The 13165-nt window shown below is 36.7% G+C and overlaps 1 protein-coding gene across 4 annotated transcripts in view; it reads left to right on the top strand.

Moving 5' to 3' along the window:
- The window catches only part of ZNF292 (zinc finger protein 292), a 103639-nt gene that overhangs the window by 77611 nt on the left and 12863 nt on the right, over positions 1-13165 (top strand). For all 4 annotated transcript variants that reach the window (XM_008263179.4, XM_070073791.1, XM_051854500.2 and 1 more), the window contains 2 exons: positions 2983-3119; positions 5657-5798. In XM_008263179.4, coding sequence (XP_008261401.2) covers positions 2983-3119; positions 5657-5798 — 279 coding nt within the window. The remainder of the gene's footprint in view (positions 1-2982; positions 3120-5656; positions 5799-13165) is intronic.

The raw sequence follows: 13165 nt of genomic DNA, 5'->3' as shown, positions 1-13165 counted from the left end.
GGAGAGCTGGATCAGGAGTGGAGAAGCCGGGACTCTTAACTGGTGCCCATATGTGATGCTGGCACTGGAGGCAGCGGCTTTACCCACTGTGCTACAGCGCCGGGTCCAAGAAGCAATTTATGCTCCCTAAAATAGTATATGAAATTTCCTGTTTTATAACATCAGAGATTATTAGTGTTTTAATCTTTGCTAGTCCACGTGCTAAAAAATAGTATGGGGGACGGCGCCATGGCACAGTGAATTAATTCTCCATCTGCAGCACCATCATCCCATGTGGTTCTAGTCCTGGCTGCTCCTCTTCCAATCCAGCTCTCTGCTGTGGCCTGGGAAGGCAGTGGAGGATGGCCCAGATCCTTGGGCCCTTGCACCCACATGGGAGACCAGGAAGAAGCACCTGGCTCCTGGCTTCAGATTGGCGTAGCTCCAGCTGTTGTAGCCATTTGGGGAGTGAACCAACGGAAGGAGGACCTTTCTCTCTGTCTCTCCCTCTCACTGTCTGTAACTCTACCTGTAACTCTACAATAAATAAATCAAATCTTTAAAAAAATTAAAAAGTAATAAGTATAGCTCATTGTTTTATTTTGCATTTTCTTAGTTATGATAGGCTTTCCAGTTAAGTTCTTTTCTGTATGGAAAGCAATGTTATTTTGATAAGCAAATAAAGTTTTCTTGAAACCATTCTTTAAATGTGATTAGAACCAATATGCTTTAAATGTAACCTTGGTAAATGTATATAAGATAGTGGTATTCTGTACTTCTTAAAATATCTAGCATAAAGAGTCATATTAAGGCAAAGATAATTTATATTTCTGAAATATATTTTGTGCTTTATTAAGGCAGAATGTGTGTCTTTAACAAGCAGGTCATTCTAATTGGCTTTAGATATTTAATTCAGAGTTGTAAATTTTCTGGTATTTAAATTTTTATTGGTTTTTCCAAGCAAGAATAGTCTATGCATAAATATTAATAATCTCTGAATTGTACTGTCTTGGATTTTTTTTAAATATTTATTTTATTTGAAAGTTAAAGTTACAGAGAGAAGAGACAGAGATACCTTCCAACTGCTAGTTCATTCCTAAACGGTTGCAAGGGCTAGGTCTGGGCCAGGCTGAAGCCAGGAGCCAGGAACTTCATCCAGGTCTCCTACATGAATACAGGGGCCCAAGCATTAGATTCTAAAAATCTGATTTATTAATGGCTATATTTTCACTTTTTTCAATTTCAATTCGGCCATTCATGGGTTTAAATTTTTTCATTATTCTTTCCCTTGTCTTTAATATCATGTTTTTCAAGAATTCCACCTAGTGGTAGTTCTTGGAAATGAAGACATTCAAGTGTACCATAAAATTGTTTCATTAATGTACCTATAAAATCTTCTATATTATTGAATATACCATATGTCGCGGTTGGCATATTGTTTGTGTATATATACATATACACACATACATACATACACACACATATATATACACACAGATAACATAGATACAAACACATTTTTAAGGATTAAGCTAATAAGGATCATATTGAGTAAATAAATTTTTCCCTTTATATACATAATGCGCACATTTGTTACCATCTAAGCATTCAACAGAATAGCTTCGGTTATAGAAGAATAATGAAAATAAATTTAAAGAAATAGTTTTAGTTAATTCTGAACAAATAAAATATCTATATTTAGCATTATAGGGCCTCAATATGCTTGTGCATGTGGAACTCTGTAAAGACCTTAGACTAAGAAGCTAAAACTTTGTTGAAATCTTGACTCTGTAATGTTGGGCAAGTAGTTTAATCTCTTTGAGACGTCTTTATAAAAAGAAGTACAAGTTGATCATTCCTAATCCCAAAATCTGAAATGCTCTAAAACCTGTAATTTTTTAATTGGCTACAGGCTACCATAAGTTGATAATTTTACAGCTGACTTCATGTGCAAATTACAGTCAAAACACGGGTACACTAAAATTAGTATATCTGATTCCCATCAGGTTATATAAATAAGGCATATATGAAACATAAATGAATTTCACTTGTGTCTCATGCCCAATATATGTCATTTTGTATATGCAAGTAATACAAACTAAAAAAAATCTGAAATTCAAAATACTTATGGTCAACCTGTAGTAATACTTACCAGGCAAGATATGGATTATCAGTGTTGCTATTTTTGAAGAAACTGGCACTAATAAATAATGAAGAAGTAAAATATGAAACCCCAGAATTCATGGGTTGATTTTCATTTGTCTGTGTGTCAGGATAATTGTCAAAGTTAACACAGCTTTTAGTAAAAGATAACATGACAAAGTAGAAAGAATTTAAGTCTTTGATGTTTGTCAAATATGGTTCGATTTGTGACTTCATCACCTGTAGAGATTGTAGGTCAGTTTTGTTTATTTTAAATAGTATATTGTTGTAATGAGGAAGTAAATTTCAGTATTTTCAAGAATGAATAATGGATGTGAGATGAAGCAAGTTACCTTTATGTAGGTTATGCATATGTTTGCATGACTTTTGGCAAGCTTTGAAATAGAATAAATTTATGTGAAAAAACAAAATGAGATTGATAGAAAATTGAGGTTAGCTTATATTAAGTCAGGTATTGCTACATAAAATGTTTCCTATTATGTTTTCTTCACTCAAATGAATTGACAGTTTATTACTCCTTCATCTAGTATATTCTCTTCAACTTTTCTCTGTAGTTTCACAGATCTGATTTAATGGGTAAAGGGTGTTATAATTGGCATCATTTATATAAAACATTTTATTCCCTTATAAATGAGTAGAAGTTCTTGAAAATGGTTCTTTGTTTCTCAGCATTCTTTCAGAATTACTATGTCAATTTTACTGGTTATGAAAAAATTTATTTTTTAACTGCAGCCTGGCCTTTGTCCTAGTAATGACAAATTATGACTTGAAAGTGTTTAAGTCAGTAATACTAATGAAAGTAATCTAAACCCATTTTATGGCATATTTCTTTTTCTGTAGATTTCAGAAGTTGATTGCAAAGATGCACTAGAAATGATCTGTAACTTAGAATCTGAAGGTGATGAAAAAAGTGCTCTTGTTTTATGTACTGCATTTTTATCCCGTCAGCTCCAACAAGGAGATATGTATTGTGCATGGTAAGTTTATTTTCTTTTTCAAAGAAAATAGGTTGTGAGAACTCAGATAGCTTAGGAACATTCAAAGAAATCTTTTTAATAAAGTTCTTATAAAGACAGAAAGCTTATTTTCAGATACTGCATGGTGTACGAACTAATTATTAAGTAGTTCATATTGTAACTTTTAACTTTTTGCATTAAGGAACACATAGTTCCTTAGCAAGCATCATCAGGTCAGGAAATTTTTAAATCTTGGAAGATGAAAGGTTTCTCTTGTCTAAGCCCACCATAAAAATATTCTCATATATATAAGCAACCAATAATTCAATATACATATTTTCCCCCACATATTATGTACTTTTTGCTACCTAACTATCATTACATGTGACAAGATCCTGTCATTTATATATGGAAATATATCTAATTTTCTATCTTTAATAAGTCATTCTATCTCACCAGCTTCTTCAGTGTTCTCCTTCAATACATGTTTCTTTGTATGATACATTTCCAAGTGGGCAAAGCCTGTTGATATAAAATCCTTTGAGAGGGTACAATTAATTGGGATGTTGACTGCTGTTAGCTCAAGAAACTCAAGATCAACCATCTTAAATTAGTGTTGGCTAAGACTGACAACTTATCTGGATAGTTAACAGCCTTATTAATGTCATTAATCTTCAGTGATGTGTTGGTATTATGAGAACACAAAGGAAAATTTGGTGTATACCATTCTGATATCTAATAATATTTACTAGTGACATATGGCATACAAATATAGAAGAAGCAAGGTAAATAAATGTGTAATTGGAGAAGATTGAAGTTTGTAATTATCAAAGTTTTTGAGCAGTTGAGCTTTGTTACTGTTATGAAGAAAAATTGTATATGCCATGCAGAAATATTGATTTAAAAAAAGGCAGGTATGTTGTGAAGGGAGAATCAGTAAGATATATTTATCAAAGACAAGTAAATTTTCTAGGAATAATATAGCGTGAAAATCATTGATAACTTAATGTGTTACATTGGCTTTAAAAAAAGTCACATTCTGAATTTTTTAATAAAAACAGTGTAATATGAACTGTTGTGTAGGAGGGCAACATACAAGTATGTCTCATTGTTTATATTAAGCAGTTGAGGATTGATCGGAGCCTGAACAGTGAGAGCAAAGTAGGAGAAGGAAGTGGCAGAACAGAAATGAGACAGAAAATCAACTACAAAGCTAATGAATAGTCCAGTTGGGAAGTCATAAAGGCTGCCTTATGGATGTGAGATCAGGTGAAAGAATACTGGAAAATATCAGTCTTCAGGATAATAAAAAGAAGAGGCTGATAGGGTCAGTGATGGTGATGCACTGAATTAGAAAAATGGTGAACTAGGAAGAATGGCAGTCATCTTTTTTGTGTATAGTTATGGGTCACTTAACAGGATATGTGTTGAAATGCATCATTAGGCAATTTCATTGTTGTGTGAACATCATAGAGTATACTTATAGAAACTAAAACTGCAATCTATAATATCACAAGGCAGTATAATCCTATGGGCTCACCTTCATGCATGTGGCCCATCATAAATGAAATGCATGATTGTACAGAGTTTAAGGTTTCAGAAGAGATCAAAGTAGAGAGAATGCTTATAAAGAACTGGAGAGATAAAAGTCATCAACACTGGACAAAAATATTTGAAGTCTTCAGTATATGGGAGTCTTCCAAAAATTCATGGAAAATGCATATGTGGATTTCAAGCATAGTTTTCCATGAACTTCTTGAAGTACCCTCATATAGCTTCAATATTCAGTAAATCAGCAGTTATTCAAGTGCATGTGAAAGGGCAGAGTTCCTGGAAATATACGCTAAGGAGTTATTAATAGGAAAGGACCTGTATTGAGAAGACACTTGATGAAAGAGGTTGTGTGGATGAAAGTTTTTGTGGAAATTAATAATGAGATTGAGGATAGAAGAGAAATAGGATGATAAGTAAAGGGAAGAAAAAAAAATATTACTTCAGTAGGATTACTTTCTACAAAAGTTGTTGCATTTGGAATAAATTTCAAAGTTAGTTTTTCAAAACTTCCTTTTATTTAGCTGCTGTACTACAAATCAGTTTCTTCTGGTTCTGTGTCTTCCATGGTTCTTTTTTTATGATAACAATAACCATATTGGTCAGTTTTTAAGTTGAAAGCTAAAAAATAAATGCTTTATAAAGATCATTATGCCATTTGTATATTTTTAAAATCTATGCATTTTCTGCTTTCTTAGTACTTAGAAGTTCAGATGTGGCTCCAAATGATCATTTGTATAACTTGTTTAAACTTGTTAGGTGCTTTCTTAGTAAAAGGTAGTGCTTCTCTGTCTGGCATTAAAAAATATTAATAAAATTATAACTCATGGCCTGATTTTATTTGGTCCTTAGAAAATCAGGTTCGATTATATGACATTTAAACTTAATTCTACATGTAGAATTAGAATCAAAACCAGTTTTAATTTCAAATATAATGACTGGACTGATGTCCGTGATTATTATGTTACTGCTCCAACTTACCTCTTAAACTTTTTTTTTTTTTTAAGGGAACTCACTCTCTTTTGGAGTAAATTACAGCAAAGGGTAGAACCATCTGTACAAGTGTACCTAGAGAGGTGTCGTCAACTTTCTTTGTTAACGAAGACGGTATATCACATTTTCTTTCTGATTAAAGTTATTAATTCAGAGGTAAGAATAATTTAGATATCTTTGTAAGATTTAAAAATGTTAGTAATTTTGGTTTCTTTAAGTCCTCTGAACATTGACTTTATTAGTCCTATAAGACATTTGACACAGAGGAAACTTGAAAAAGGAATTACTGTTAGAAAAGTAATTTGTGTAATACTTATATTTTATCATCCTTCAATTTTGCTCCTATGCATTTCACTAACTTGGCTTGAGAAATTTCAAAAGTATAAAGAAGAATATAGAAATAGATTCTATTGCTAGCAGTGGGGCAGATTACATTGTTTAAAAAACCCTCCACTGCAAAGCAACCTCAAATATTTGATAAACTGAAATAAGTATCTTTCTGGAAACCCCTAGGGCTCAAATTGGAAAGGAACCTAAAGACTGGAATAGAAAACTTGAACTAATACTGGAGCTCACTCAGCCTATTGTGGATTAGGATATGTTGCTACTTGCAGTTACTTCAGTAGTTCAAGTTTTAATATCCATACAGGGACAGGAGATAGCTGTGGACAAATTGGAGATAAGATCCTGAACCCTCTCAAGTTGGGGAGTTGGATCTGAGCCCTTGCACCACTCCCCATCCCCAAATCCTGATAAATCCTGGATCTATAAAATAACATAATTTTATTGAAAAAGTTGACTAGAAAAATAATACTCTCTAACACACATGGTTGATAGGGAACCTCATGTATGTCCAGTTAGACTCTGGGTCAGAGGAGGAAAGCCTTCCTTATGAGAATTTATTATTATAAGTCTGCTTCATACAGATTTGAAGGCCAGATATATCCTAGCTCCATAGTACAGAAATCCTGATGCCAAGTAATATTTAAGAAGGTGAGGATGGAGTCCTGGACTGGTAATACCTGGAATATCTGCAGAAGCAAAAACAGAACTGCTTTGGAGGGACATATTGTCAATATAGGATTTCTTTTTTTTATGCATGCTTTTTTCTTTCTTTTTGTTTTAAGATTTCTTTCTTTGAGAGGTAGAGTTACAGAGAGAGGCAGAGAAGTAAAGTCAGACACACATAGAGGTATCTTCCATCCACTGGTTCACTCTCCAAATGGCCTCAACAGCTGGAGCTGAGCCAGTCCAAAGCCAGGATCCAGGTGCTTCTTCTGGGTCTTCAGGAGCCCAGGCACTTGGTCTTTCTTCCACTGCTTTCCCAGGCAATAGCAGAGAACTGGATTTGAAGAGGAGTAGCTGGGACTCAAAATGGTGCCAATACTGAATGCCAATGCTACAGGTGGAGACTTAGTCTATTGTGCCACAGCACCAGCCCCAATATAGGATTATTATTGATAACCACCTGCTCAAGGTGAGTCCACCATCAACATTTACAAAACATGTAACAATCTTCCTGAGGGAATTTTAGCAGATAGAAAGAACAATAAAATTAAGCATGCTAAGTTATGAATGATATGTATTTGAAAACATAAATGAGTTAGACATCAATGGAACAATCCAACCTGAGTGATTTTATTTTATTTTACTTATTTGACAGGCAGAGTTAGACAGTGAGAGAGAGAGAGAGAAAGGTCTTCCTTCCGTTGGTTCACCCCCTAAATGGCCGCTATGGCTGGCGCTGCGCCGATCCGAAGCCAGGAGCCAGGTGCTTCTTCCTGGTCTCCCATGTGGGTGCAGGTGCCCAATCACCTGGGCCATCCTCCACTGCCTTCCCGGGCCACAGCAGAGAGCTGGAGTGGAAGAGGACTAGAACCCGGTGCCCATATGGGATGCTGGCACCACAGGCGGAGGATTAGCCAAGTGAGCCATGGAGCCGCCAGCCCCAACCTGATGAATTTCATTAAATAATAGTAGGATTATTTGCCTAATGCTTCAAATGAAGTAAGTATGCATAGGGACAGGTGTTTAGAGTAGTTGTTAAGATGCCATTTGAGATGCCTGCATCCCACATTAGAGTACCTGAGTCTGAGTTCTGCTCCAGATTCTAGATTCCTGATAATTCAGCATTTGGGAGGCAGTAGGTGACAGCTCACTTAGTTGGGTCCTTACTACAACCCACCTAGGAGACCTGAATTTGAGCTCCCTGTTTCTGGCTATTGGAGGCATTTGGGACATGTATCAGCAGATGGGTATTCTCTCTGTCTGTCTTCCTCTATCTATCTGCCTTTCAAATAGATAAAAATAAATATACGTGTGCTTAAAATTTTTAATTTACAAAATACACATTTAAAGACACAAAATAGGAATTAAAGCATGAGAAAGAAATGCTATCAGAATGACCAGATTTTTTTCAAAATCAAAAAACTTCTAAAGATTAAATAGAAATTGAATCGACAACTTAACAGATGGATTATACAGATTAGATACAACAAGAAGAAATTGATGAACAGAGAATACATATGTGCTTCCATAAGTCTGAGTCCAAATTATAAAAAGTTACTGATTTTCTTACAGCAACCCTTGTAGGAATGCTGTCAGTTTCTATTTAAATGTGCACAGAAAATAACTTCCAAAGGTGCTGTCATTGTAATAGGATCATTTTCTTTTTAAATATTTATTTATTTATGTATTTATATATATTTATTTATTTGAAAGGCAGAGTTACAGAGAGAGAGAGAGAGAGAATCTTCCATCCCCTGATTCACTCCCCAAATGGCTGCAACAACCAGGACTAGGCCAAGCCAAATCCAGGATCCTGGAGCTTCATCCAGGTCTCCCACATGGGTACAGGGCCCAAGCACTTGGACCATCTTCCACTGTTTTCCCAGGCACATCAGTAGGGACCTGGGTCAGAATGGAGCAGTCAGGACTCAAAAACAGTGCCCACATGGGATTCTGGCATTACAGCAGCAACTTAACACTCCCTATGCTACAATGCCAGCCCCTGCAATAGAATCTAAAAACCAGAATGCAGCATAACAAAATTATTTTTTAAATTACTGTATAATTTTTTTTTCTAAAGGAGAAACCAAAAGATATTCTCCTATTCCCATTGAATATGTCTTTTTGGGGGCTGGCACTGTGGCGTAGCAGGTAAAGCTGCCATCTGCAGTGCTGACATCCCATATGGGGGCCAGTTCAAATCCAAGCTGTTTTACTTCCAATCCAGCTCCTTGCTGGTGCACCTGAGAAAACAGTGGAGGATGGCCTGAATCCTTGGGCCTCTGTCCCCACAGGGAGACCAGAAGGATGTTCCTGGCTCCTGGCTTCAGATTGGCCCAGCACCATCCATTGCAGCCATTTGGGGAGTGAATTAGCAGATGGAAGATATCTCTGACTCTACCTCTTTTTCTGCCTCTCTGCAACTCTGCCTTTCAAATAAATAAAATCTTTTTTTAAAAAAATAAAATTTATTTTTGAGGCTGGCAATGTGCATAACTGGTAAACAGCATCCCTATATCATCACCAGTCTGTCTCCTGGCTGCTGTGCTTCCAATCCAGTTCCCTGCTAGTGTCCTTGGAAAAGCAGCAGAAGATGGCCCCAGTGTTTGGGCCCCTGCTGCCCTCATGGGAGACCTGGAAGAAGCTCCTGGCTTTGGCCTGGCTATTGCTGGCTATTGCAACCATCTAGGGAGTGAGCCAGCAGATGGAAGATTTCTTTCTCTCTCTTTCTCTCCCCCTTTCTCTGTAACTCTTTCAAATAAATAAATAAATCTTTTTTAAAATTATTTTAAAACCTATATTTGATTCAATAAATTTTAGATGTATCTTTATTTTTCTCTCCTGAAATAACTTCTCATCATCTACAGGAGGAAAGAACGAGTTTCTGCTTTCCAGTTTTTCTTTTGACAACCTTGTTACTCATCTGGATTTTTCATTTTACATATTGTAATTCCACAGTGAACAAAAAAATAAACAGGACAATAAGTTCCTTAGAAAATTACAATGCAATTTTAAATTTTAAGTTTGTTAGTGTTTAATGTCTGATTCAAAGATTAGCATGATAAAGTAGAAGGAAATTGGAACTAGAAACCACATGTACTAGGTGTAAATCTTGACTTATTACTGATCACCTGATAATTATAACCACTCTTTTAATTTTTTTTAAGATTTATTAATTTGAAACTCATAGTTACAGAAGAATAACTAGAGAAGAGAGAGGTCTTCAATCTATTGATTAGCTCCACAAATGTCCGCAACATCCAGGGCTGAGCCAGGCCAAAGCCAGAAGCTAAGAATTTCAATCAGGTCTTCCATGTGGGTATTGGGAACCCCAGCACTTGGGTCATATCTGCTGCCTCCTATGAGCATTAGCAGGAAGCTGGTTCAGATCTGATAGCCAAGATGCAAACTGATGCTCTTGATATGGGATGCCAGTATCCCAAGCTTCATTTTAACCCATTGTGCCACAGTGCCCACCCCAGGTTTAATTTTCATCAGATGAGTCAAGAAGGTTAGGTGAAAGTGACCATCTGCCTTCAACCTTACTGCCCACAAATAATGAGACCATGTTGGAGAAGGGGAGAACTTGGACAGGAGCTACACTGTCCATTATGATAGCCACATCTTCTTTAATTTTAAAAAATTTGTTTATTTATTTGAAAGGTAGAGAGATCTCCCATCTGCTGGTTCACTTCCCAAGTGCTGGCAATCATTGGGGATGGGCAAGGCTGAAGCTTTGTGGTTCACAGAGACCCAACCACTTGAGCTATCATCTGATGCCTCTCAGGGTATTTTAGCTAGAAGCTGGAATGGGCACTGTAATCAAAACTCAAACCTATGCACCCTGATGTGTGATGCAGGTATGCCACGTGGTACCTTAAAGCTGCACCAAAGCCTTCCCTGTTGCGCACATCTTAGATGCTCAATAGCTCCATGTGGCTAGTGGGTACCTTGCTGGACCTCAGTGATGCAGAATATTCTTCTCATCATAAACAGGTTTCCTGGGAACTATTCTTTTCTGGAGACTTTGGGTTCAGAGGTAGAGTATAAAAAAGGCAGTTAAAAGCATAGATTGGAGGAAATCGGCAAGATGAAGTTTTGTTTTAAATTTGAGAGAGAGAGGAAGCAAGCTCCCATCTGCTCTCTGAATGCCTGCAATAGCTGGGGCTGGGGCTGGGGCTGGGGCTGGGGCAGGGGCTGGGGCAGGCCAGAGCCAGGAGCTAGGAACTCAATCTAGTCTAGGTCTCCAACATGGGTGGCAGGGACCTGTCTACTTGAGTCATCACCTCCTGCCTCCCAAAATCTACATTAGCAGGAAGCTGGAATTGAGAGCAGAGCTACTAAGACATGTTCTCAGGCACTCCAGTATATAAGGTGAGCATCCTAACTGGTGGTTTAAACATTAGACCCTGAGGCTGCCCCCAACTTGTTGATAGAGATAGTATGCAGCATGGTAATTGCTCTTTGTTGCTAAAATCCTATTTCCTGTTGCATGGAATTCTTTTCCCTTTTTTTTAGTTTCTGAAATCAACCAAGCAGAGATTTTATTTTAAAACTAGAAACACAGAATATTGTTTTTTAAGCCTGAAGAGACTTTAAAGTTAAGCTGTAGTGACTAGGTTCTTTTGTAAGTCTCTTCAGTAATTTAATTTAACTAATAACCTTGAAAACTCCAGGAGTTGCTGAAGGCTATCAGCTAGTCACTCACATATGAATTTAAAAATAATTGTTTCCTTCTTAAATTCTACTTTTAAATCTGCAAAAGAATTGGAGCAGAGAGATGGATTTATATAATATAAAGTCAGTTCTGAATGAACAGAGAAGGGAGTTCTCTAATCTGCTTACCTATTTTGATACTCAGTGATGGCCAAAAAAGAAAGGGAGAGTGTTCCTAGTCACAGAAAAAACATAGGGGCTGGTGCTGTGGCGCAGCGGGTTAAAGCCCTGGCCTGAAGCGCCAGCATCCCATATGGGCACCGGTTCAAGTACAGGCTGCTCCTCTTCCAATCCAGCTCTCTTCTGTGGCCTGGGAAAGCAGTAGAAGATGGCCCAAGTCCTTGGGCCCCTGCACCCACGTGGGAGACCTGGAAGAAGCTCCTAGCTCCTGGCTTCGAATCGGCGTGCCTCTGGCCATTGCGGCCCTCTGGGGAGTGAACCAGCAGATGGAAGACATCTCTCTCTGTCTCCACCTCTCTCTGTAACTCTGTCTTTTAAATAAATAACATAAGTCTTTTTAAAAACAACAAAAACATATAAAATATCAACACACATGAGAGAACAGAGTATATGGGGAACCACAAGTATCTCAATTTGCCTGGAATACATGCTGTGTAGGTAAGGGGGAAATTTAACCAGAACAGAGGAGGCAAAGGTTAGATTGTAGTGGCCCTTTTTTATTATTTCCTAAGAGGTTTATATTTAATTGTGTAATACAAATGTAGCCATTTGGAAAATTTTAAAGCAGAGTAGATCATGATACTAATGGTGAGTAGGGAAGGCCTGACTTAGCCCTCACATGGGGAACTAAAATCAGTGTGAAAGCTCTGGGCAGCTTTAGGTCAAGCATATGTAGGCAGAAAGAGGAAAGAAACTCTAAAGGCAATGAGGGGAGCACTAAGATAAACCCTGCATTTTTCAGTAGCTCAACTACTGCTGTCCTAGTGTCAGAAAGCTCATTGAGTCTCTTCTCTATTCCTCCTCTGAGTTCATATAAGTTAGCTTTCTGTTTCTGTGACATTCAAACTGGTGCCATCAGTATGTCAACTAACATATTGCAAAGTACAGCTTTTTATGGGCTAATCACGTGTTTAGTCACATTGTATTATGGAAAATTGTTGCCAGTTCCACCTCAACTTTAAAAAGACACAAAGAAAAAGTTTGTGGAAAATGAAATTAAGAGATAAATTGATTTTGGTGCAAAAATTTTGAAATCATATATACAAGGGTTCTTCATAAAAGTTAATGGAAAATGCATGTTATCAAAAAACTATGCATAGATTTCAAAAAATTTTGGACCAAAACAAACTTATCTCTTAATTCCCTTTTTAATGAACTTTTTAAACTGCCCTTATACTTGTTATATGACCAGTTTATTTTTTGAATGTTGCCTGTACACTTAGTTTCCAGGTATTCAGATACACCAATATTAAAACTCAGAAGGATCAAAAAATTTTATATGGTGTCTTGTTTTATTGGCATTATTTGAAAAGGTTTCTGATTTAATTAAAACATTGAGAGATTTTTAACACAAATACTTTAAAGTTGTTTGCTCTTAAGGAGTCGAAATGAACCCTTGAATTCAGTGGCATGTTACATTAAAAGTGTCAGTGGAATTTCCCTCTTAAATAACTTTAGTTGTGTCTTATAAGTAATAAGTATAATGTTGAATAAGCTTTTGTCATTTCTAGAGAAACAGCTTCATATTTGTTATCTGCCTTAGTCTTCATCCAGAAATCCTCTATTTTCTGAATCCTTTCTTATTCTTTCTCCATCATTTCCTGAATTTTCTAACCAGT

Source organism: Oryctolagus cuniculus, chromosome 5 (genome assembly GCF_964237555.1).
Source record: "Oryctolagus cuniculus chromosome 5, mOryCun1.1, whole genome shotgun sequence".
NCBI lineage: Eukaryota > Metazoa > Chordata > Mammalia > Lagomorpha > Leporidae > Oryctolagus > Oryctolagus cuniculus.
Note: the sequence above shows the minus strand (reverse complement) of the source record. Positions and strands in the feature narration are given on the sequence as shown.